The 26,042-nt window shown below is 46.0% G+C and overlaps 1 protein-coding gene across 2 annotated transcripts; it reads left to right on the top strand.

The window, feature by feature from the left end:
* Window positions 1-25,998, top strand: LOC121286817 (contactin-6-like). Of its 2 annotated transcripts, XM_041203872.1 has the most exons (7): window positions 1-251; window positions 813-1,091; window positions 1,963-2,277; window positions 4,950-5,231; window positions 11,078-11,350; window positions 24,002-24,274; window positions 25,046-25,998. In XM_041203872.1, exons 1-7 carry the CDS (start codon window positions 194-196, stop codon window positions 25,315-25,317), a joined length of 1,752 nt encoding a protein of 583 aa, XP_041059806.1. In that variant the 5' UTR covers window positions 1-193; the 3' UTR covers window positions 25,318-25,998. The 2 variants fall into 2 exon arrangements, with proteins under 2 accessions (XP_041059806.1, XP_041059807.1); XM_041203873.1 differs by lacking the exon at window positions 1,963-2,277.
* Window positions 25,999-26,042: the final 44 nt, after the last annotated feature.

Below are 26,042 nucleotides of genomic sequence, written 5' to 3'. Positions count from 1 at the left end.
ATTACAGCTCACAGAGTCTGGAGCACTGTACACAAGGAACACACAACCTGCTGTTAAAATAACTTATAGAGAAGTCCTCTCTTGGGCTTGGGACTAACTTAGGCATTAATACTATAGCGTGAATTTAATATAAATGAATTAAACCAGGAGTGTTTATTTAAAAATAGCTGGCATTCCAAAACGAAAGGACAAGATGAGGAGAAAAATCGCTTCCCTAATTTTCACTCTATCTGCACTGATCCAAAATCCTGGTAGGTTCTTCTATTTCTTTTCCAATTTAAAATCTTTGTTCTCAAGCAAAATATTTGTTAACAAAACCTGTATTTCGAAACTTAATTTAATATAAAGGCAACTTGGCGAGTTAACTAAGAAGAACTTGAGAAAAATGTGTTTGAATTTTAAATTTTGCTGGGAAATATTCAAATGCGTTGATTTGAAATATATTCTGCAATTCAGTAAGAAATTGATCACTTGGATTATTAGTTGTTGCAGCATCTTGAGAACAAGGCAGTGGTACAAGTTTGGGAATACTCTAGCAAACAGTAGCATAGACACGATGGCGTGAACAACCTCCTCCCGTGCTTGAAGCTTCTCTGGTCCAGTGGATTTAATTTTCTGATATACAAGCGCAAGCTAATTGCATGGAAATAAACCCGAGCGAATTTCCTCTCCCTCAACAGACCAACAAGAGTACCTGCAAACACAGCAGTGTTAAGCTTCCTCTGAACTGTCCCATCAAACACTCCAGCAACTTGTTTGTAGTACCATGTAGTTTATTGGCCAATTCAATGTGTTCTTTGTCTGTTCTCCAGTTCTTGTGACAGGGAGAGATGAGTTTCTGCAGATTTCCCCGATAGCTCCTGTTGTAAGGATTGGAGAGGCGGTGGAGTTAAGATGTGTCGCTCTCTGCCCGAGTGGCAACCCAGAATGGAAGCAAACCATAGACTCAACACCCGGAAAAGTGACTTCTTCCGCTTCAAATTCGGTTTTACGAATCGACAAGGTGCTGGAAACGTATGAGAATACTTACAAATGCGTCGTCAGATGTGATGGAAGATACTTCCAGAAGAGGGTCTTTCTATCTGTTTACTGTAAGTGATAGAGGTTGGTAAACGTGAGAGAGGCATCAAGGCGGAGTTAAAAGCAAAATACCGCGGATGCTGGAAATCTGAAAGACAAACAGAAAATGCTGGAAAAACAGAGCAGGTCTGACAGCATCTGTGGAGAGAGAAACAGAGTTCACCTTTCGAGTCCGTATGACCCTTCTTCAGAGTTCGCACGGACTTGAAACATTAACTCTGTCTTTCTCTTCACAGATGCTGTCAGACCTGCTGAGTTTTTCTAGCATTTTCTGTTTTTCCATCAAGGCGCAGTGTCTGGGGTGAAATTTGCCTTAGCTCGTTACACTCCCACCTGTTACATATTCCCCATTTTACATCCTGCCCCATTATACACCATTATGCAAAGCTTTGAGATCAGTCAGAGAGATACACACTCAGACAGGCTGAAGTAGAAAGAGAGACAGAGAGACAGACACCGAGAGACAGATAGAAACTGAGAAACAGATGGATAGAGAAACAAAAGCAAAATACTGCGGATGCTGGAAATCTGAAATAAAAACAGAAAGTGCTGGAAATGCTCAGCAGGTCTGGAAGCATCTTTGGAAAGAGAAACAAAGTTAATGTTTCAGGTCAATGATCTTTGATCAGAACGCAGATCGAAGCTAAGGGGCAGGCAGAGAGAGTAAGACAGTTAATGTAATGAATGCACAGGAATAGAGAGGGAGAAGACAGAGAGAAAGAAAAAAGTAGGGAAATGTGCAGAAACAGAGGTAGAGAGAGTGGCACAGAGAGAGAGAGAGAAAGGATACGACAATAAAGATCACAGCAATTCTCATTTCAGGGACTTGGAGGTGGTTAAATTTGATGCACTGACACTTTGATAAATTTGCCTTTCTTTCAGCATTCCCACACAATCCTCTGGTGAAATTGCAGTCACTCAATCCAGTGTCTGGGCAAACAGTGACGCTGGAGTGTTTGGGGCGAGATCTTTACCCCTGCTACAAGATCAGTGTTCTTTGGTATCTCAACCTTGAGCTGCTCAAGTGCGAGAAACAAACACCGATTTGGAATCACCCATTGTGCAATGTAGCCTCTCAGCTAAACTACACAACAAACTCCAGGAACAGAGACCTCACATTCACCTGTGAGATTCAGTTGGGTCTAAACTCAGAGGGATTGAGAAGCAGGAACAGCTCATTGGAGATGCATCTTGACAGTGAGTAACTCTGGACTAGCCCTTGAGCAGACACACCTTTAAATTCCAAAACTAAGGACTATAAATTCAAGATGGTTACTAATAAATCCAAAAGGGAAATCAGAAATGTATTTCAAAATGCTTTGAGAAGGAGATTAGATGAGAAGAGGATTAGAATGATATGCTGAAGGGTTGAGATGAGGCAGCTGGAATGGGAGAAGGCTATGTGGAGCATAAACACCAGCACAGACTAAATGGGCTGAATGGCCTGTTTTGGTGCCCTATATTCTACGCAATCTAAATATCTAGCTTGAGGCTTTTGAGATGTATAAAGGATTTGATAAAGTATTGTGTCCAATTGTGGATACTTCGGGAAGGATGTCAAAGCCTTAGGGAGGGTTCAAAGGAGATTATTATTTTATTCTTTCATGTTGCCCATCTCTAATTGCCCTTGAGCTGAGTGGCTTGCTAGGCCAATGCAGAGGGCAGTTAAGAGTCAGCTACATTGCTGTGGGTCTGGAGTCACATGTAGGCCAGACCGGGTAAGGACGGCAGATTTCCTTCTCTAAAGGGCATAAGTGAGCCAGATGAGTTGTTACAACAATTGATGATAGTTTTATAGTCACCATTACTGAGACTAGCTTTACATTCCTGATATATTAATTGAATTTAAATGCCACCAGCTGCTGTGGTGGGCTTTGAACCCAAGGCATTAGCCTGGGTCTCTGGATTACTTGTCCAGGTACATTACCATCCCCAGCCATCTCTCCCAAACTGAGAACCTGTCTGCTCTTGCAGCTGGATGTAAAAGATCCCATGATCCTAATTTGAAGAAGAGCAGGGGAATTCTCCCCAGTGTCCTGGGACAATCTATATCTCAGTCAACATCTCAAAAACAGATTATCTCTTGTTTGTGGAAGCCTGCTGTGACCTAAATAACTGCCATGTTTCCCAAGTCACAACCTCTGGAGTACCACATTGGCTGTAAAGTGCTGTGAAACATCGGCAACTTGTGAAAGGTGCTATAGGAATGAAGTCTTCCTTTTTAGATTTAACATCACCTTTAGACTAGATGTCAGATTTAGCACAAATTCCAGTCCTGATTGTAACTCTGGGCAGAAATTGGGGGTTGAGGTGGCTGAAGCAGGCAGTGGAAGCATCTGGGACCTGCTTGAGGGTGAGGACTTGGAGATTTTAACTCCCAGACCTCATTAACATTCCCTGTCAGTATCCGCCAGCCTTTAAAAAGGATCCCCCGATGGTGAGATTCCCTCTTTAAAAAGATCCCTGGTGGTGAGATTCCCCCTTTAAAAGGGATCCCTGATGGTTAGATTCCCTCTTTAAAAGGGATCCCCGATGGTGAGATTCCCTGTTCAAAAAACATCCCTGATGGTGAGATTGCCTCTTCTAAAGGGATCGCTGATGGTGAGATTTAGTCTTTAAAAAGGATCCCTGATGGTGAGATTCCCTCTTTCAAAAGGATCCCTGAGGATGAGGACTTTAAATGTGTCGTTTATGAACTCTCTCTCATTTGTAAATGTTATGACCACAGCTGATGTTAGTTGCTGTGCAAACTAAATCCCAGAGGGAAAATTGGCTTTTGTATTCTGTAAATGAGAAGAAAACTCACTGATCTCAGTAGCAAGAAGTCCACTACTGCATTTTGGGATCTTAAAAATTAAAAGTAAAAGTTTTATTAACAAGATTAAAAGAAAGCTTAAGCACACAAGATTACAGTTGCACAACTAAAAATTAGTCTGACAAAACATCCCCCAAAAGACTCCCTACTTGGTCAGAACCATAAGTAAACACCTTCCAGGCGCCACTCTGTAATAGATATTTAGCTATAGAAATCCAGTAATATTACCCAAGGCAAACTGCTGTAGCTTTAAATGACCTCTTAAACTCTCTCCCCCTCTGCTGTGGCAATCCAAAACTTCAGAACAAGACTGCTTGTTGCATCCCAAGATTTTTCTGGCTTGACTGAATGGCTGATTCAAACTGTTGTTTCCAGGAGATCTTCCTCACACAGCCAACAGCCCACTGCTGCAGCTATACCTAACAGCTAGCAGGTTACAGCTCCATCTCACAGTTACCCTAAGCTCTCCACTGTAACTCTAAAATACCTCTTTTCTCCTTTCATCTCAGGTTCTATTGTTCTCATACCTCTTTAAAACTCAAACCCTTCCAAGCATAAAATCTTTCATGTTTCTATTTTGTCTCTGCATATAGGTCAATAAAAGGTAATATACCCTCTTCTGTTTACCTATAGAACTCCTGCAAGATGCAAGCATGTTTCTTGTAACCTGATTTCCCTTTGATATCCAAACAAACTCTCATCTTATCTAAAAATACAAATGCTAGATCTAACCTATTCACTTGTACCTCAAACCCAACACCTCTATCCTTTCATGTTTTAAACCACCCCCCCACCGCCAATCTATCTTCTAGTAATCTTCCCCAGCTTAATTAAATAATTTACACACACACACACACACACACACACAGCCTTCTTCACAGAATAACAGAATATTCCCCCAAAAATATTTAAAAATCACCCATTCCCATGGTAAAATTCCTGCCACTTTCCAGTTACATTGAACTTCTCTGTGAGCTGGTTTTATTTTTCTTTAATGTTTTTATCGAGTCTCTTTGTTGACTCCTGATTGAAATACTCTCTTTGTTAAATATAGTTCGGCTGTACAATATCCAAATCGAACCAACCCATACGGTGCAACAAGCAGGAAATTCGCTGTCAATATCATGCAGTGGGGGCGGTGACCCTGTACCTGAAATCACCTGGAGGAAACCTGACTCAGGAAGCAGGACCCCTCCCCACTGGAACATCACCAGGAGGACCGGCCATTCAACGCTGTACATTAATGAGCTGGAACCTCAGGATGGAGGAGTTTACATCTGTGAAGTCAGCAATGGCAAAAGCAGCACCGAACGTCAGAGCTCAGTAGATGTTTGGTGTGAGCATCTCTACCTTTTCAGAAAATACACACAACAGAAGCAGACCATTCGGCCCATCCTGACTGTGCCAGCTCTTTGAAAGAGCTATCCAATTAGTTCCACTCCCCCTGTGCTTTGCAAACAGTCCTGGAAATTTGACCCTTTTTTTGAGTATTTATGCAAATCCCTTTCGAAAGTTACCCCTGCAAGACATTCTAGCCAATTTGGCTTGCAGTGCCCGCCCAGCATGGGATAGCACACTGCACGCAATGCTGGCCCCTCCAGCACTTCTTAGAATCAAACGATGTGTTTAAATTGGATTTTTCTTGGAAGGAGAGGATATTAAGGGATGGGGAATGTCCAGGAATTGGAATCCGAGAGACACAGCCGCCACAAAAAGGCAGAGCTGGGTTACTGAGACAATGACCGATTCCGGTTGATGTTTTCCTGTCAGATTTCTGGAACAAGATCTTTCCTTTGCAAAACAAAAACAGAATTACCTGGAAAAACTCAGCAGGTCTGGCAGCATCGGCGGAGAAGAAAAGAGTTGATGTTTCGAGTCCTCATGACCCTTCGACAGAACTTGCGTTCGAGTCCAAGAAAGAGTTGAAATATAAGCTGGTTTAAGGTGTGTGTGTGGGGGGCGGAGAGATAGAGAGACAAAGAGGTGGAGGGGGGGCGGGGGGGGGGGGGGGCGTGTGGTTGTAGGGACAAACAAGCAGTGATAGAAGCAGATCATCAAAAGATGTCAACGACAATAGTACAATAGAACACATAGGTGTTAAAATTAAAGTTGGTGATATTATCTAAACGAATGTGCTAATTAAGAATGGATGGTAGGGCACTCAAGGTATAGCTCTAGTGGGGTTTTTTTTAATGGAAATAGGTGGGAAAAGGAAAATCTTTATAATTTATTGGAAAAAAAAGGGGAAGGGGGAAACAGAAAGGGGGTGGGGATGGGGGAGGGAGCTTACGACCTAAAGTTGTTGAATTCAATATTCAGTCCGGAAGGCTGTAAAGTCCCTAGTCGGAAGATGAGGTGTTGTTCTTCCAGTCTGCGTTGGGCTTCACTGGAACAATGCAGCAAGCCAAGGACAGACATGTGGGCAAGAGAGCAGGGTGGAGTGTTGAAATGGCAAGCGACAGGGAGGTTTGGGTCATTCTTGCGGACAGACCGCAGGTGTTCTGCAAAGCGGTCGCCCAGTTTATGTTTGGTCTCTCCAATGTAGAGGAGACCGCATTGGGAGCAACGAATGCAGTAGACTAAGTTGGGGGAAATGCAAGTGAAATGCTGCTTCACTTGAAAGGAGTGTTTGGGTCCTTGGACGGTGAGGAGAGAGGAAGTGAAGGGGCAGGTGTTGCATCTTTTGCGTGGGCATGGGGTGGTGCCATAGGAGGGGGTTGAGGAGTAGGAGGTGATGGAGGAGTGGACCAGGGTGTCCCGGAGGGAGCGATCCCTACGGAATGCCGATAAGGGGGGTGAAGGGAAGATGTGTCTGGTGGTGGCATCATGCTGGAGTTGGCGGAAATGGCGGAGGATGATCCTTTGAATGCGGAGGCTGGTGGGGTGATAAGTGAGGACAAGGGGGACCCTATCATGTTTCTGGGAGGGAGGAGAAGGCGTGAGGGCGGATGCGTGGGAGATGGGCCGGACACGGTTGAGGGCCCTGTCAACGACCGTGGGTGGAAAACCTTGGTTAAGGAAGAAGGAGGACATGTCAGAGGAACTGTTTTTGAATGTAGCATCATCGGAACAGATGCGACGGAGGCAAAGGAACTGAGATAATGAAGCTGCGCGTGCCCCCAGTTTCATTTTATCCTTCGGCTCATCCGACGCCTCAACAAGAAACTTTTTCTCTTTCTCTCAAGTGCTAAGGAACGCAAGCTGCAACAACTCAACGACACCAACACCCATCTAGGACCCTCCACCCCTGCCTGTTCCTCCGTCCCCACCCTTTCTTCCAATCCCAACCCCAGCCGTGTATTCACTATACCCCCTGACCTTCCCCTCTCCGATGCTGAACGTTCAGTGCTCAGCAAAGGACTTAGTTTCATACCCTTACGCCCTCACCTCAATGAATTTCGGGCTCGGCATGATACTGAACTCTTCTTCCGCCGTCTTCGTCTCCGGGCTCACTTCTTTGGGCAGGAGTCCTCTCCCAGTTCAACGGATCCTTTTACCCATCTCCAATATTCTCCCTCCACCTGGACCCCTCCCTCTGGATTCTTACCTTCTCTCGATCTTTTCATTGAGAACTGTTGGCGTGACATTAGTCGTCTCAATTTCTCTGCTCCTCTCACCCATTCTAACCTGTCTCTCTCTGAACTTACTGCACTCCATTCTCTCAGGTCCAACCCTGACATTGTCATCAAACCCGCTGACAAGGGTGGTGCTGTTGTTGTCTGGCGCACTGACCTCTACCTCGCGGAGGCTGAGCGTCAACTCGCAGACACTTCCTCCTACCTCTCCCTGGACCATGACACCACCACTGAACATCAAGCCATTGTTTCCAGGACTGTCAGTGACCTCATCTCCTCTGGGGATCTCCCTCCCACAGCTTCCAACCTGATAGTCGCCCAACCTCGGACGGCCCGCTTCTATCTCCTACCCAAAATCCACAAACAGAACTGCCCCGGTAGACCGATCGTCTCAGCTTGCTCCTGCCCCACGGAACTCATTTCTCACTATCTTGACTCCCTTCTCTCTCCCCTTGTCCAGTCCCTTCCCACTGACATCCGTGATTCCTCTGACACCTTACGTCACATCAACAATTTCCAGTTCCCTGGCCCCAACCGCCTCCTCTTCACCATGGACGTCCAATCCCTCTACACCTCCATCCCCCACCAGGATGGTCTGAGGGCCCTTAGCTTCTTCCTCGAACAGAGGCCCGAACAATCCCCATCCACCACTACTCTCCTCCGTCTGGCTGAACTTGTTCTCACACTGAACAATTTCTCCTTCAACTCTTCTCAATTCCTCCAAATAAAAGGTGTGGCTATGGGTACCCGCATGGGCCCCAGCTATGCCTGTCTCTTTATGGGGTATGTGGAACATTCCTTGTTGCAGTCCTACTCCGGCCCCCTTCCACAACTCTTTCTCCGGTACATCGATGATTACTTCAGTGCCGCTTCATGCTCTCGTCAGGACTTGGAAAAATTTATTAATTTTGCTTCCAATCTCCACCCCTCCATCATTTTCACGTGGTCCATCTCTGACACTTCCCTTCCCTTCCTTGACCTCTCTGTCTCAATCTCTGGTGATAGACTGTCCACCAATATCCATTACAAACCCACTGACTCCCACAGCTATCTCGACTACAGCTCCTCACACCCCGCTTCCTGTAAGGACTCCATCCCATTCTCTCAGTTCCTTCGCCTCCGTCGCATCTGTTCCGATGATGCTACATTCAAAAACAGTTCCTCTGACATGTCCTCCTTCTTCCTTAACCGAGGTTTTCCACCCACGGTCGTTGACAGGGCCCTCAACCGTGTCTGGCCCATCTCCCGCGCATCCACCCTCACGCCTTCTCCTCCCTCCCAGAAACATGATAGGGTCCCCCTTGTCCTCACTTATCACCCCACCAGCATCCGCATTCAAAGGATCATCCTCCACCATTTCCGCCAACTCCAGCATGATGCCACCACCAAACACATCTTCCCTTCACCCCCCTTATCGGCATTCCGTAGGGATCGCTCCCTCTGGGACACCCTGGTCCACTCCTCCATCACCCCCTACTCCTCAACCCCCTCCTATGGCACCACCCCATGCCCACGCAAAAGATGCAACACCTGCCCCTTCACTTCCTCTCTCCTCACCGTCCAAGGACCCAAACACTCCTTTCAAGTGAAGCAGCATTTCACTTGCATTTCCCCCAACTTAGTCTACTGCATTCGTTGCTCCCAATGCGGTCTCCTCTACATTGGAGAGACCAAACGTAAACTGGGCGACCGCTTTGCAGAACACCTGCGGTCTGTCCGCAAGAATGACCCAAACCTCCCTGTCGCTTGCCATTTCAACACTCCACCCTGCTCTCTTGCCCACATGTCTGTCCTTGGCTTGCTGCATTGTTCCAGTCAAGCCCAACGCAGACTGGAGGAACAACACTTCATCTTCCGACTAGGGACTTTACAGCCTTCCGGACTGAATATTGAATTCAACAACTTTAGGTCGTAAGCTCCCTCCCCCATCCCCACCCCCTTTCTGTTTCCCCCTTCCCCTTTTTTTTTCAATAAATTATAAAGATTTTCCTTTTCCCACCTATTTCCATTATATAAAAAAACCCCACTAGAGCTATACCTTGAGTGCCCTACCATCCATTCTTAATTAGCACATTCGTTGAGATAATATCACCAACTTTAATTTTAACACCTATGTGTTCTATTGTACTATTGTCGTTGACATCTTTTGATGATCTGCTTCTATCACTGCTTGTTTGTCCCTACAACCACACCACCACCCCCCCCCCCACCTCTTTGTCTCTCTATCTCTCCGCCCCCCACACACACACCTTAAACCAGCTTACATTTCAACTCTTTCTTGGTCTCGAACGCAAGTTCTGTCGAAGGGTCATGAGGACTCGAAACGTCAACTTTTTTCTTCTCCGCCGATGCTGCCAGACCTGCTGAGTTTTTCCAGGTAATTCTGTTTTTGTTTTGGATTTCCAGCATCCGCAGTTTTTTTGTTTTTATCTTTCCTTTGCAGCCGATATAATAGAACAGAATCAATCAATCGAGCACTGAGAGCTATGATTGCTGAATTCTCCACAACATTTCCCAGGTGTTGGCAATTCTGCTTGAAAGTATTCCTGGATGATTCATCACCAGATCTCCCATCTCGAGCCTCCTCACCCAGTTCTGATGAAGAGTCATACGGACTCGAAACGTTATCTGTGTTAACAGACACGGTCAGACCTGTTGAGTTTTTTCCAGCTATTTTTGTTTCTGTTTTAGCATTTCCCACTCCCCCAACTCCAATAGGTTTATAGCTAATTTCCTACATTACAACCGTGACTGCACATTTAAAAAAAAAACTTCATCGTCTGTAAAGCATTTTTGGGGTGCCCTCACGTTGTGAAAGACGCTAAATAAATGCAAGATCTATCTTTCTTTAATCAGTTGTTTAAAGGCTGTTACTCACAGTATCTCAGGGATTAATATTTAGTTCCCGGAGACTCCAGGACCAATCCTGGAGGGTTGGCAGCCCCTGGTCCCCACGTAGTGACTAAAACTTGATGATTTATTATTTTTTTTCCAGAGGTTTTCACGCGCCCTCGATACACGTTTCAATGAGAAACAGAATCAGGAGGCAGCCGAGGTCAGCGAGCATACAGGGAGGTGGGAGCTTGGCCTAAATAGCCAAGTGGTTATGGTACTGGGTTTGTAACCCCAAAATCAAGAGTTCAAATCTCACAATGGCAAACTATGAAATAATGTAACTTCATCTGAAACAGATGGAAACGGGTTTGTACTCGAAAGAGTTACATCTTTCTACAAGGCCTTCCGTGCTCAGTGGGGACTGGGGTGTTTTGTTGACCCCTTTAATCACATTTTAATTTAAAGTTTGTAAGGTTCCTTTAAATTTTGTCCTTGGTTTTACAGCTGACCTGAATTAGGGGCTGTGCCTGATTTATCCCAATTTTGTTGATTTAGTTTAATTGGTTTCATTTAAAAAGCTTATCAAGAGTTCAAATCTCACAATGGCAAACTATGAAACAATGTAACTTCATCTGAAACAGATGGAAACGGGTTTGTACTCGAAAGAGTTACAGAGAGGTGGGGTGGTGACGGGCGAGCAGGCACTGCTGTGTGTTGGGATATGGGGCAGCAGCATTTTCGGATGAGCTGAAGTTTGTTTCCTGATTTCCAGACGGGCCCAGGGACGTTTTCATTGACGGTGGGGGCAATGCCCGGGAGAACGAGGCGCTGGCGTTAACCTGCCGGGGACATGCCAACCCTGAACCCAACATCACCTGGGCCAGGACTACCCACAGCCAGCAGCAGAGGTGGAACATTTCCAACTCACGGGGGAGGTCGGAGCTGAGAATCGATTCTCTGAGACCTGAGGACCAGGGGATTTACGAGTGCCTGGTGGAGAATAAATTGGGTGACGTGAGGCTGAAAGCTCAGGTGGATGTGGAATGTGAGTATCTCTGTTATATACACGAGGTTATAAAAGGGGCTTCATAAAGCCAAGAGAGTGTGTGTTACACACGGGATAACACACAGGTAGGAGTTCACATGGTTCTGATAAAGAGTCTGTATAGGATCATAGAACAACACCGAAAGAGGCCATTCAGCCCATCATGCCTGTACTGGCCCTTTGAAGGAACCATCTAATTAGTCCCACTACCTCTGCCTTTCTGCATAGTCTTAGAAATATTTTCCTTTTTCAGTATTTATCCAATTTCCTTCTGAACTTTTTTCCTGATAGGACACACTTGCTAATTTTGCACGTAGTGCCCTCCCAGGGAGAGACGAGGGGCACATTTCACATCATATTGGAACCGTCAGCGCTCCTTAAACAGGAAATGCATTGCCGATGTGGAATCAATCCACATCTAAATGGGAAGCAGGGATTATTCTGGAAAAGAATATAATGGGCAGGAGTAGCCCCAGGAATGAGAATTGAACAGACTCCTGTTGAATGATTCCTGTTGGATTTCTGGAGTAAGAGGTTCCTTTTGCAACCAATGTATCAGAATAGAATCAATCACTCAATGGTTTATTTACTGAATTGTCCCCAATACTTACCTACAGTTAAAAGCAAAAAGCTGCGGATGCTGGAAATCCAAAACAAAAATAAAAATACCTGGAAAACCTCAGCAGATCTGGCAACATCTGCGGAGAGGAACACAGTTAACATTTCGAGTCAGTATGACTCTTCAACAGAATTAAGTATACATAGAAAAGAGGTGAAATATAAGCTGGTTTAAAGGGGGGTGGGGGTGGGACAAGTAGAGCTGGATAGAGGGCCAATGATAGGTGGAGATAACCAAAAGATGTCATGGACAAAAGGACAAAGAGGTGTTGAAGGTGGTGATATTATCTAAGGACTGTGCTAATTAAGGGTAGAAAGCAGGATGAGCAAGGTACAGATAGCCCTAGTGGGGGTGGGATAAGGTGAAGAGAAGGGATCGAAAAAGGCTAAAAGGTAGAGATAAAACAATGGATGGAAATACATTTAAAAATAATGGAAATAGGTGGGAAAAGAAAAATCTATATAAATTTTTGAAAAAAAGGGGGGATCAGAAAGGGGGTGGGGATGGAGGAGAGATCATGATCTAAAATTATTGAACTCAATATTCAGTCCAGGAGGCTGTAAAGTGCCTAGTCGGAAGATGAGGTGCAGTTCCTCCAGTTTGCGTTGAGCTTCACTGGAACAATGCAGCAGGCCAAGGATGGACAAGTGAGCATGAGAGCAGGGTGGAGTGTTGAAATGGCAAGCAACAGGGAGGTCTGGGTCACGCTTGCGGGCAGACCAAAGGTGTTCTGCAAAGCGGTCACTCAGTCTGCGTTTGGTCTCTCCAATGTAGAGGAAACCGCATTGGGAGCAACGAATGCAGTAGACTAAATTGAGGGAAGTGCAAGTGAAATGCTGCTTCACTTGAAAGGAGTTTTTGGGCCCTTGGATGGTGAGGAAGGGGGAAGTAAAGGGGCAGGTGTTGCACCTTCTGCGATTGCATCCATAAAAACGGACAGTAAGAGCTTCTTTACATATATAAAAAGGAAGAGAGAGACCAAAGTGAACATAGGCCTCTTACAGAATGAGGCTGGGGATATAATAATGGGGAACCAGGAAATGGCAGGGGAGTTGAATAAATACTTTGCTTCAGTTTTCACGGTAGAAGACACTAATAGCATTCCAAAAATACTAAATAATCAAGGGGCAAAAGATGGTGAGGAAATAAAAGCAATAACTATCGCTAGAGAAAAAGTACTAGCGAAACCAAAAGGGGCTAAAGGCCGATATTTCTCCTGGACCTGATGGCTTGCATCCTAGGGTGTTAAAGAAAGTGGCTGCAGAGAGAGTGGATGCACTGGTAGTAATTTTCCAAGAATCCTTAGATTCTGGAAAAGTCCCAGAGGATTGAAAAACTGCCAATGTTACACACTTATTCAAAAAGGGAGGGAGACAAAAAACAAGTAACTATAGGCCAGTTAGCTTAACATCTGTCATTGGCAAAATGTTAGTCTATTATAAAGGATGTAATAGCAGAGCATTTAGAAATGCATAATATAATCAAGCAAAGTCAGCATGGCTTCCTGAAGGGGAAATCATGCCTGATGAATTTATTAGAATTATTTGAGGAGGTAACCAGTGGGAAAGATAAAGGGGAACCAGTAGGTGTAATATATTTGGATTTCCAAAAGGCACTCAATAAGATATTACACATAAGGCTACTTAATAAGATAAAAGCCCATGGTGTTTTGGGGGTAGCATGTTAGCATGGATATAGGATTGGTTAATTAATAGAAGACAGAGTTGGGATAAGGGGGGGCATTTTCAGGATGGCAACCTGTGACTTGTGGAGTGCCACAGGGATCAGTGCTGGGGCCACAATTATTTACAATATATATTAATGACTTAGATGAGGGAAGTGAATGTACTATCGCCAAATATGCAGATGACGCAAAAATGGGTGGGAAGGTAAGCAGTGAGGATGACACAAAGAGTCTGCAGGGGGATTTAGACAGATTGGGCAGAATTCTTACCTTGATGGGCTCAGCGGCGGGCGGGCAGTCGAACTCCATTGCTGAAACGGGGCCCACCGCCATTTTGAGTAGGCGGGCCAATTAAGGCCAGCCTAGCGGCCTGCCTGATGGGAAGCGCTATGTGCTTCCTGTGCGGGGGTGGGAGGGTTTCCCCATTTGTCAAAGTGCGCGCACTGCTCTCTGAGGCAAAGCGCTGTCTCAGGGAGATTAGTGACAGTAGTCAAAAACATTAAATAAAGAAGAATATAAAACTTATGAACATGTCCCACTCATGTGACAATGTCACACGAGATGGGACATGTTAATAAATATAGCATAACATTTATTAAAATTTTTATAAAGGAACATGAAGCCTCATCTTGCCAGTGGATAAGGCTTCATGTATTATCAGGAGCCTGCTGGGGCTCCTGGCTTGTCCGCCAGCCTTAAAGTTGGATGGGCATGTCTTTAACAATCTTAGTTATTCTGTCAATGGCCTTAATTGGCCATTTTCAGGTCAATGGGCAGACAGCTGATTTCGCTGTCCGCCTGCCTTCCTGAAAATTTAAAGGGACCGGGATGACGTCAGGGGTTCCTCCCGATGTCATCCCGTGTCATTTTCCTGTCAGCGAGCGGGTCCCGCCTCCAAATCATCGACAGGAACTTCCTGGCCATTAAGTGAGTGGGCAAACACTGTAATATAATGTGGGAAAATGTGAGGTTATGCACTTTGGCAGGAAGAATAGAGGAGCTGAATATTATTTAAATGGAGCAAGACTACAGAAGGCTGCAGAGGGATTTTGGAGTCATTGTGTATGAATCCCAAAAAGCTAACATACAAGCTCAACAGGTAATAGGGAAGGCAAATGGAATGTTGGCCTTTATTCCAAAGGGAATGGAGTATAAAATTGGGAAGCCTTGCTAAAACTATACAAAGCACTAGAGAGACAACATATAGGGCTGAATTTTCCCCCCCTATTGGGGGGGATGTTGATGGGCGGGCGCGTATGGGTGCGCTTCTGATTGGTGCCCCCGATTGGAGGTGCGGCGCCATTTTACGTGGGCAGGCCAATTAAGGCCCGCCCAGCATGACGTCCGTGGGGAAGCGTGGGCGGGTGGGGTGGGGATTCCTAAAATCAAGAATGCGTTCTTTTGCGCATGCGCACTAAAGTGAGCACTCATCTCCCTGAGGCTAAGTGCACCTTAGGGCTCCTGGCCTGCCCGCCAACCTTAAGGTTGGACAGGCAGGCCCACTAATTACTTTAATTGATCTGTCAATGGCCTCAATTGGCCATTGACAGATCAGCGGGCCGGCATCTGATTTTGCTGCGCCCCCACCTTCCTGAAAATTTAATTGGAGCGGGATGGCGTTGGGGGTTCTGCCCGATATCATCCCGCATCATTTTATGCATTGGTGAGCGGGTCCTGCCCCCTGCTTGCCGATGGTAAAACCCTGCCCATAGAATACTGTGAACAGTTTTGGCCCCTTTATGTAAGGGAAGATATTCTGGCATTGGAGGCAGTCCAGAGAAGGTTCACTAGGTTGATCCCGGGTATGGAGGGATTTTCTTGTGAGGAGAGGTTGAGTAGGTTGGACCTGTACTCATTGGATTTTAGAAGAATGAGAGGCGACCTTATTGAAACATATAAGGTTCTTAGGGGGGCTTGACAGGGTAAATGCTGAGAGGTTGTTTCCCCTTGTGGGAGAGTCTAGGACCAGAGGGCATAACCTCAGAGTAAGGGGTCGCCTATTTAAAGCAGAGATGAAGAGGAATTTCTTCTTTCAGAGGGTAATTAATCTGTGGAATTCTTTACCACAGAGGGCTGTAGATGTTTGGTCATTAAGTATATTCAAGGCTGAGATAGACAGATTTTTAATCACTAAGGGAATCAAGTGTTATGGGGGAAAGGCAGGAAAGTGGAGTTGAGGATTATTAGATCAGCCATGATCTCATTGAATGGCGGAGCAGACTTGATGGGCCAAACAGCCTACTCCTGCTCCTACGTCTTATGGTATGATGGTCTTATGTATCAGACCACAAACCACTATTGGATTTGTTTAGCCAGGAAAAGGCATAGAGATAAAAACAAAAAACTGCGGATGCTGGAAATCCAAAACAAAAACAGCAACAGAAATGCTTGGAAAAACTCAGCAGGTCTGGCAGCATCGGCGGAGAACAGCACAGTTGACGTTTTGAGACCTCATGACCCTTCAACAGAACTAAGTAAAAATAGGAAAGGGGTGAAATATAAGCTGGTTTAAGAAGGGGGAAGTAGGTGGGGGTGGGGGTGGGGGTTTGTTGGGACAAGCAGCCAGTGATAGGAGGAGATAACCAAAAGATGTCACAGACAAAAGAACAAAGAGATGTTAAGGTGGTGATATTATCTAAAGGAATGTGCTAATTAAGAGTAGAGAGCAGGACAAGCAAGGTACAGATAGCTCTAGTGGGGGTGGGGTGAAATAAGACTAAAAGGGCATAAAAGGTATAGATAAACAATGGGTGGAAATACATTTAAAAATAATGGAAATAGGTGGGAAAAGAAAAATCTATATAAATTATTGGAAAAACAAAAAGGAGGGGGAAGAAATGGAAAGGGGGTGGAGATGGAGGAGAGAGTTCAAGATCTAAAATTGTTGAACTCAATATTCAGTCCGGAAGGCTGTAAAGTGCCTAGTCGGAAGATGAGGTGCTGTTCCTCCAGTTTGCGTTGAGCTTCACTGGAACAATGCAGCAAGCCAAGGACAGACATGTGGGCATGAGAGCAGGGTGGAGTGTTGAAATGGCAAGCGACAGGGAGGTCTGGGTAATGCTTGCGGACAGACCAAAGGTGTTCTGCAAAGCGGTCACCCAGTCTGCGTTTGGTCTCTCCAATGTAGAGGAAACCACATTGGGAGCAATGAATGCAGTAGACTAAATTGAGGGAAGTGCAAGTGAAATGCTGCTTCACTTGAAAGGAGTGTTTGGGCCCTTGGACGGTGAGGAGAGAGGAAGTGAAGGGGCAGGTGTTGCATCTTCTGCGTTTGCATGGGGAGGTGCCGTGGGAGGAGGTTGAGGAGTAGAGGGTGATGGAGGAGTGGACCAGGGTGTCCCGGAGGGAACGATCCCTATGGAATGCCGCCAGGGGGGTGAAGGGAAGATGTGTTTGGTGGTGGCATCATGCTGGAGTTGGCGGAAATGGCGGAGGATGAACCTTTGAATGTGGAGGCTGGTGGGGTGATAAGTGAGGACAAGGGGGACCCTATCATGTTTCTGGGAGGGAGGAGAAGGCGTGAGGGCGGATGCGTGGGAGATGGGCCGGACACGGTTGAGAGCCCTGTCAACTACTGTGAGTGGAAAACCTCGATTAAGGAAGAAGGAGAACATGTCAGAGGAACTGTTTTTGAAAGTAGCATCATCAGAACAGATGTGACGGAGGCGAAGGAACTGAGAGAATGGAATGGAGTCCTTACAGGAAGCGGGGTGTGAGGAGCTGTAGTCGAAGTAGCTGTGGGAGTCGGTGGGTTTGTAATGGATATTGGTGGACAGTCTATCACCAGAGATTGAGACAGAGAGGTCAAGGAAGGGAAGGGAAGTGTCAGAGATGGACCATGTGGAAATGATGGAGGGGTGGAGGTTGGAAGCAAAATTAATAAATTTTTCCAGGTCCTGACAAGAGCATGAAGCAGCACCAAAGTAATCATCAATGTACCGGAGAAAGAGTTGTGGGAGGGGGCCGGAGAAGGACTGGAACAAGGAATGTTCCACATACCCCAAAAAGAGACAGGCATAGCTGGGGCCCATGCGGGTACCCATAGCCACACCTTTTATTTGGAGGAAGTGAGAGGAGTTAAAGGAGAAATTGTTCAGTGTGAGAACAAGTTCAGCCAGATGGAGGAGAGTAGTGGTGGATGGGGATTGTTTGGGCCTCTGTTCGAGGAAGAAGCTAAGGGCCCTCAGACCATCCCGGTGGAGGATGGAGGTGTAGAGGGATTGGACGTCCATGGTGAAGAGGAGGCGGTTGGGGCCAGGGAACTGGAAATTGTTGATGTGACGTAAGGTGTCAGAGGAATCACGGATGTCAGTGGGAAGGGACTGGACAAGGGGAGAGAGAAGGGAGTCAAGATAGTGAGAAATGAGTTCCGTGGGGCAGGAACAGGCTGACACGATCGGTCTGCCGGGGCAGTTCTGTTTGTGGATTTTGGGTAGGAGGTAGAAGCGGGCTGTCTGTGGTTGGGCGACTATCAGGTTGGAAGCTGTGGGAGGAAGATCCCCAGAGGAGATGAGGTCAGTGACGTTCCTGGAAACAATGGCTTGATGTTCAGTGGTGGGGTCATGGTCCAGGGAGAGGTAGGAGGAAGTGTCTGCGAGTTGACGCTTAGCCTCCGCGAGGTAGATGTCAGTGCCAGACAACAACAGCACCACCCTTGTCAGCGTGTTTGATGACAATGTTAGGGTTGGACCTGAGAGAACGGAGTGCAGCAAGTTCAGAGACAGACAGGTTAGAGTGGGTGAGAGGAGCAGAGAAATTGAGACAACTAACGTCACGCTGACAGTTCTCAATGAAAAGATCAAGAGAAGGTAAGAATCCAGAGGGAGGGGTCCAGGTGGAGGCAGAATATTGGAGGTGAGTAAAAGGATCTGTTGGATGGGGAGAGGACTCCTGCCCAAAGAAGCGAGCACAGAGACGAAGACAGCGGAAGAAGAGTTCAGCATTGTGTCGAGATCGAAATTCATTGAGATGAGGGCTCAAGGGTATGAAACTAAGTCCTTTCCTGAGCACTGAACGTTCAGCATCGGAGAGGGGAAGGTCAGGGGGTATAGTGAATACACGGCCGGGGCTGGGATTGGAAGATGGGGTGGGGACAGAGGCACAGGCAGGGGTGGAGGGTCCTTGATGGTGTTGGATTCGATGAGTTGTTGGAGCTTGCGTTCCTTAGCACTTGAGAGAAAGAGAAAAAGTTTCTTGTTGAGGCGTCGGATGAGATGAAGAATAAAATGAAACTGGGGGCACGTGCAGCTTAGAAATAGGGTGCGGCGGTGCTGCTGGAGGGAGAGGTCGAGTGTGTTCATATGGCGTCGCATGACACTGATTGTGGATCTCAGAATGCGATGGGAACAGCAATCCAAGGAACGTTGTATGTCCCGGAGATAACTGTAATCCTGGGTGGGTTCGAAACATGAGGGGTGGAATTTCAGTTGAAATCCACGTGGGGTAAGTCGGAGACGGAGACAGTCACTGAGAAAGGAGATATGGCTGTGAAAGCGAGTTTTAGTAACCACCTTGTCAAACACCAGGAGAGAATTGGAAAGCAATGAAGGTGAACAAGGCAAAAGAGAGATTCAAAAATACATATCTTCGGTTGAAGAACGTTTTTATTTCATTGGAGCCTGGCCCCTGGGACCAACCACATAACACTTGGTCTCGTAATTGAGGTAGGACTGGGTCCCGACTCGTCCAGTCTTGGATCTGTCTGGCACATACTGGCGAGGAATCTAGAAAATTTAACAGTAAAACAAATCCCGGTGGAACTGGGACGTGTTCGTCATTCTCTAGTAAGGGCAGGTGACTCAGGGCATCAGCATTTGCCATGTGAATGCCAGGTCTATATATAAAGGTTATTCATAAACCCGCCAAAATCAGGGCCCATTGTTGTATTCTTGCTGAGGCTATGGCTGGTATACAAAAACAGAAACAGAAATACCTGGAAAAACTCAGCAGGTCTGGCAGCATCGGTGGAGAAGAGCACAGTTGATGTTTCGAGTCCTCATGACCCATCAACAGAACTGAGTAAAAATAGGAAAGGGGTGAAATATAAGCTGGTTTGGAGTGGGGGGGGGGTGGTGTGGGGGGGTTGTTGGAACAAGCAGCCAGTGATAGGAGGAGATAACCAAAAGATGTCACAGACAAAAGAACAAAGAGGTGTTGAAGGTGGTGATATTATTTTTAAATGTATTTCCATCCATTGTTTCATCTCCACCTTTTAGCTTATTTCGATGCCTTCCCCCACCCCACCCCCACTAGGGCTATCTGTACCTTGCTCGTCCTGCTTTCTACTCTTAATGTCACCATTGGCACATTCCTTAACTAATATCACCACCGCCAACACCTCTTTGTCCTTTTGTCTATGACATCTTTGGCAATCTTCACCTCACAATGGCCCTCTATCCAGCTTTAACTCTCCCACCACCCTCAACCAGCTTATATTTCACCTCTTTTCTATATTTCCTCAGTTCTGATGAAGAGTCACATGAACATGAATTGTTGAGATTAAAAACAAAAAAACTGTGGATGCTGGAAATCCAAAACAAAAACAGAATTACCTGGAAAAACTCAGCAGGTCTGGCAGCATCGGCGGAGAATAAAAGAGTTGACGTTTCGAGTCCTCATGACCCTTCAACAGAACTGAGTAAAAATAGGAGAGGGGTGAAAATCACTTCTCCCCCCACTCCCCACCTTAAACCAGGTTATATTTCACCTTCCACCTCCTTAAACCTCCCCCCACCTTAAACCAGTTTATATTTCACCCCTTTTCTTATTTTTACTTAGTTCTGTTGAAGGGTCATGAGGACTCGAAACGTCAACTTTGTTCTTCGCTGCCAATACTGGCAGACCTGCTGAGTTTTTCTTGGTATTTCTGTTTTTGACTTGACACATCAACTGTATCCCTCTCCGCAGATGCTGTCAGACCTGCTAAGTTTTTCCAGGTATTTTTGTTTTTGTTTCGGATTTCCAGCATCCGCAGTATTTTGTTTTTATATTAACATATTCTTTTTCTTCACTCTTGGGCTTGCTGGGCAATTTCCAGCATTTCCTGTTTCCAACACCAGGCGGGGCTGTTTTACACCAAATGCTGAAGGCTGAACTAGCACCAGTTAGTGACCAGAAAATAGCAGTCAGGAAAGCAAGACAACAGCAAATGAAAATGGAGTAAATTCTCTCTGTATGTGTGTATGTGTGTGTGTGTGTGTGTGTGTGGAGTTCTCATGAGATGTGGGCAAAGCCAGCATTTGTTGCCCCTAACTAATTACCCTTCAACAGAACTAAGGAAAAATAGAAAAGAGGTGAAATATAAACTGGTTTAAGGGGGAGGGGGAGTGGGACAAGAAGAGCTGGATAGAGAGCCAGTGATAGGAGGAGATAACCAAAAGATGTCATAGACAAAAGGACAAAGAGGTGTTGAAGGTGGTGATATTATCTAAGGAATGTGCTAATTAAGGGTAGAAAGCAGGACGAGCAAGGCACAGATAGCTCTAGTGGGGGTGGGGTGGGGTGAAGGTATCGAAATAGGCTGAAAGGTAGAGATAAAACAATGGAAAATAAAACATAAGATAAAACATTTAAAAATAATGGAAATAGGTGGGAAAAGATAAATTTATACAAATTATTGGAAAAAACAATGGAGGAGAGAGTTCATGATCTAAAATTGTTGAACTCAATATTTAGTCCGGAAGACTGTAAAGTGCCTAGTCGGAAAATGAGGCGCTGTTTCTCCAGTTTGCGTTGAGCTTCACTGGAACATTGCAGCAGGCCAAGGACAGGCATGTGGGCATGAGAGCAGGGTGGAGTGTTGAAATGGCAAGCGACAGGGAGGTCTGGGTAATGCTTGTGGACAGACCGAAGGTGTTCTGCAAAGTGGTCACCCAGTCTGCGTTTGGTCTCTCCAGTGTAGAGGAAACTGCATTGGGAGCAATGAATGCAGTAGACTAAATTGAGGGAAGTGCAAGTGAAATGCTGCTTCACTTGAAAGGAGTGTTTGGGCCCTTGGACGGTGAGGAGGGGGGAAGTAAAGGGGCAGGTGTTGCGGTTGCATGGGAAGGGGTTGAGGTGTTGATTAGCCTGAAACTGAGCATTTCAGAGATCAGCTTAGTCAGCCACATTGCTGTGGGTCTGGAGTCACATGGGGACCAGACTAGGTAAGGACAGCAGGTTTCTTCCCCTAAAGGACATTAATGAACAGGATGGGTTTTTAATGATAATATTCCAGGTTTATGAACTGAATTCAAATTCCAACAGCTGCCATGGAGGGGATTTGAACCCATGTCCCCAAACCAGTAGCCTGGATCTTGAGATTTCGAGCTCAGTTGCATTCCCACTACACCACCCTGAATGCAGCATGGATTTAGAGGGAAGCTGGAAGGAGTGCAGAGATGAATGTGGAGTGAGTGCAGTGCAGGTGCAGAGTGAATGCAGAGCAAATTTGGAGTAAATGTAAAGTGGATAGAGAGTGAATGCAGATCAATGCGGAGTGGATTGAGAGTGGACGTGGGGCAAATACAGATTGGATGCGGTGTGGAGTCTGAATCGATGTGGTGTTAATGCAGAGTGGATTGGGAGTAAATGCGGAGTTGACAGGAGTGAATGCAGAGTCATTGCGTGTGGGCTGTGAAATGACCTTAGTGAGGTCAGAATGAGTGAGATTAAATTAAAAAGTGTTTCTCTGTCTGAGCGAGTCAGAAGGAGCAGCTTCTGGGAACCTCATTCAGACCAGCACATTCCCATCTGTAACTTTGCACAATAATTAATAATCTGTGGAAATCGAACCACAGAAAAAGCTGAAAGTAGAAGCAGGTGCAGTGAGTAACTCAGTCCCACAGGTCAGCAATCACTGACTAAACCCTGTCTGTGCGGAATTTACAAATATGTACAGGGAGGGTTTGTGGGTCTGTTGTTTTCAACAATACTTAACTTGTGAGAAGTCAGTCGACCAGGATCATTGACCTGAAATGTAAGTGTGGAGCAAGTGAGGCGTGATGGGGGGGGGGGATCAGGCTCAGCTTCTGAACTGTATAGAGAATTTTGAGGTTTAATTGGCCATTCTGAGTCCCTCCATCTACACACTGGCAACTGCTGCCTGTGAGCCGAGGGCCCAATCAGTGCCGACAATCTGTGAAAATCTGACACTGTGAAAACAGAGATGTTGGGACAGGTCACCAAAATTTTTGTCAAACATAAAGATTCCAAGGAGCATCGTAAAGGAGGAGCGAAAGAGAGGCTTACGGAGAGAACTCCAGAGCTTAGGGCCCAGGCAGCTGAAGAAACAGGCACTAACGATGGAGCGATGGAAATCAGGAATGTGCAAGAGTCTGAAATTGGAGGAGCACAGAGATCTCGGAGGGTTGTTGGGGCTGGAGGAGGTTACAGAGTTAGGGTGGGTTATAGGGGCTGGAGGAAGTTACAGTGATTGGGTGGGTTGTAGGTGCTGGAGGAGGTTACAGGGATTTGGAGTGTTATATACGAATGTAATGGTGCGTTCAGGGTTGGCAGATCTACGGCAGGTTAATGCCCACTTCTCGCTCCCACTGGCCCCCAGCCCCTACACCTTCCCCATCTCTGTAGCCTCCTCCAGCCGCTAGGTTATGCTAGAACTGTATAAAACACTAATTAGACCACAGCTAGAGCACTGCATACTTTTCTGGTCACCACATTACAGGAAGGATGTGATCGTACTAGAGAGGGAATGGAGGAGATTTACGAGGAAGTTGCCAGGAATAGAGAATTTTAGTTAGTAGAAAGATTGGATAGACTGGGGTTGTTTACTTTGGAACAGAATATTTAATTGAGGTGGATAAAATTATGAGGGGCATGGATCGAGTGGATGGGAGGGACTTATTACCTTTAGCAGAGAGGTCAATAACCAGGGGTCAGATAGAAAGTAAATGGTAGGAGGATTGGGTGAGAGATGAGGAGAAATCTTTTCTCCCAGAAGATGGTGGGGGTCTGGAACTACTGACTGAAAAGGGTGGTAGAGGCAGAAACCCTGTTTGCATTTTAAAAATTCTTGGATTTGTACTTGAGTTGTCGTGACTTACAGGACCTATGGACCAAGAACTGGAAAATAGGATGAGGCTGGATAATTCTTTCTCAGCCAGCGCAGAGACAATGGGCTGAATGGTCTCCTGTTCTGTAAATTTATGTGATTCTATGCGTGGAGAGGACATGGAGGGATTTGGACACGAGGATGAGAATTTTAAAATCAAGCTGTTGCTAGACTGGGAGCCAATGTAAATCAGCGAGCATACGGGGGGGCGGTAGTCACAGGCGAGCAGGCACTGCTGTGCGTTGGGATATGGGGCAGCAGCATTTTCGGATGAGCTGAAGTTTGTTTCCTGATTTCCAGACGGGCCCAGGGACGTTTTCATTGACGGTGGGGGCAATGCCCGGGAGAACGAGGCGCTGGCGTTAACCTGCCGGGGACATGCCAACCCTGAATCCAACATCACCTGGGCCAGGACTACCCACAGCCAGCAGCAGAGGTGGAACATTTCCAACTCACGGGGGAGGTCGGAGCTGAGAATCGATTCTCTGAGACCTGAGGACCAGGGGATTTACGAGTGCCTGGTGGAGAATAAATTGGGTGACGTGAGGCTGAAAGCTCAGGTCAATGTATTTGGTATGTGTTTATTATACTCATATTGAATCTGTCAAGACAGTCACTAAAAAGCCAGTGAGGGACAAGACCTTGGGTGGAATTTTACACCGGAGGGATTTTTTGGTCCTGCCGAGGTCAATGGACTTTAGAACGGCTCGCTGTATTCTACAGCCCCACCCCCGCTGCGACAGGGCAGTAAAATTCCCCCCCTTGTGTGTAATAAAGGCGACGGTTGTGTAGGGTAGGGGTTCAACTGAGGTTAACGAAGGGGTTAATGAAGGCAGGGTTTTACAAACCTGTGGACTGTGGCAAGAGGGGAGACTGAGGGAGGGAAGCATTTACAGCTTTAATCATTCTGGGAAGCAAAACATTAAAGTCAAAGACATTGCAATACATGATCATTTCAATGCAGTGAGAGGGGAGAGCGTGTAGAGAGGTGGATTTGGAAGTTCAGGGGAGAATTGGCCGCATAGAGAGAAGGTTAAAAAGCAGAAAGAGCAAACTTGCATTTCTATAGCACCTTTCACAACCTCAGGGTTTATAGCCAATGAAGTACCTTTGAAGTGTCGTCGCTGTTGCACAGTTAGTGTGGACAACACATCGATGGAATTCACAGCAAAATACTGCACAATACTCAGCAGGTCAGGCAGCACTGGCCGAGAAAGAAACGGGATTAACGTTTTAGATCGATGACCTTGAGTCAGAACTCCCTTCTAGTTACAGTGGGTAAGGTACTAAACGTTTTTCCAGTTACGATGTGGTATTTGATTAATGAGTTCTTTCTCTTTGTAGTTACAGTGAAGCCTGAACAGAAAGCTATCGTTCTGGGCCTCAGTGTCCCTCTGGCAAGTTTGTCGGGCTTTGGATTTATGATTTACCTAATTCGCAAAATCCTGCTCAAAGAGTTGATGAAGAGAAAACCTTTGAGACCAGAGGGTAGCACATCAAAAGGCCCAGTCTCACACAGTCAAGTCCTTGCTGAAATGGCCCTCAGGACCCCGGACAATGGGGCTGGGTCAGGTGACCACCGTGAGGTGCTGCAGACAACTCAGGTTAATTGGTAAATGTCAAAAATAATCAGTTGAGCTACTGTAATATCGCAGCTGAAACTCAGAAATTTATACATGAATTTCAAAGGCCAAGTGTGTTGCACTATTTCTAAGGAGTAGCACCTGCTTCATTGACCTACACCAGCTCCTGGTCCAATAACATCTTGATTTTAAAACTTGCAGCTTTGTTTTCCAGACCCTTCTATGGCCTCACCCCTCCCTATCGCTATAACCTGTTCCTGCCTTATAACCTGCCCAGATCTCTGCCCCTCTGATTCTGGCCTCTTGAACATCCCCGAGTTTAATCGCTCCACTATTGGTGGCCCTGCCTTCAGCTTTCTCGGCCCCAAGCTCAGGAATTCCCTCCCTAGACCTCTCTGCCTCTCTACCTCACTTTCCTTCTGTAAGATGGTCCTTACCTTGACTCTCCTTCCAAACTCTGAGGAAGGGTCATGCGGACTTGAAACGTTAACTCTGTTTCTCTCTCCACAGATGCTGCCAGACCGGCTGAGTCTTTTTCCAGAATTTTCTGTTTTTATTTCAGATTTCCAGCATCCATAGTATTTTGCTTTTATCTTAAAACCTACCTCTTTGACTAAGTATTCAGCCATCTGTCTTATGCAGCTCTGCACATTTTATAAAGCACTTGTGAAGCACCTTGGAACGTTTCACTGTATTAAAAACATGACTCAAATGCAAGTTGTTGTTGGTTGAAATAGTTTTTTTTTAACTCCACGACC

This window comes from Carcharodon carcharias, chromosome 14, assembly GCF_017639515.1.
Source record: "Carcharodon carcharias isolate sCarCar2 chromosome 14, sCarCar2.pri, whole genome shotgun sequence".
Taxonomy (NCBI): Eukaryota; Metazoa; Chordata; class Chondrichthyes; order Lamniformes; family Lamnidae; genus Carcharodon; species Carcharodon carcharias.
This window is presented reverse-complemented; position numbering and strand designations above follow the sequence as displayed.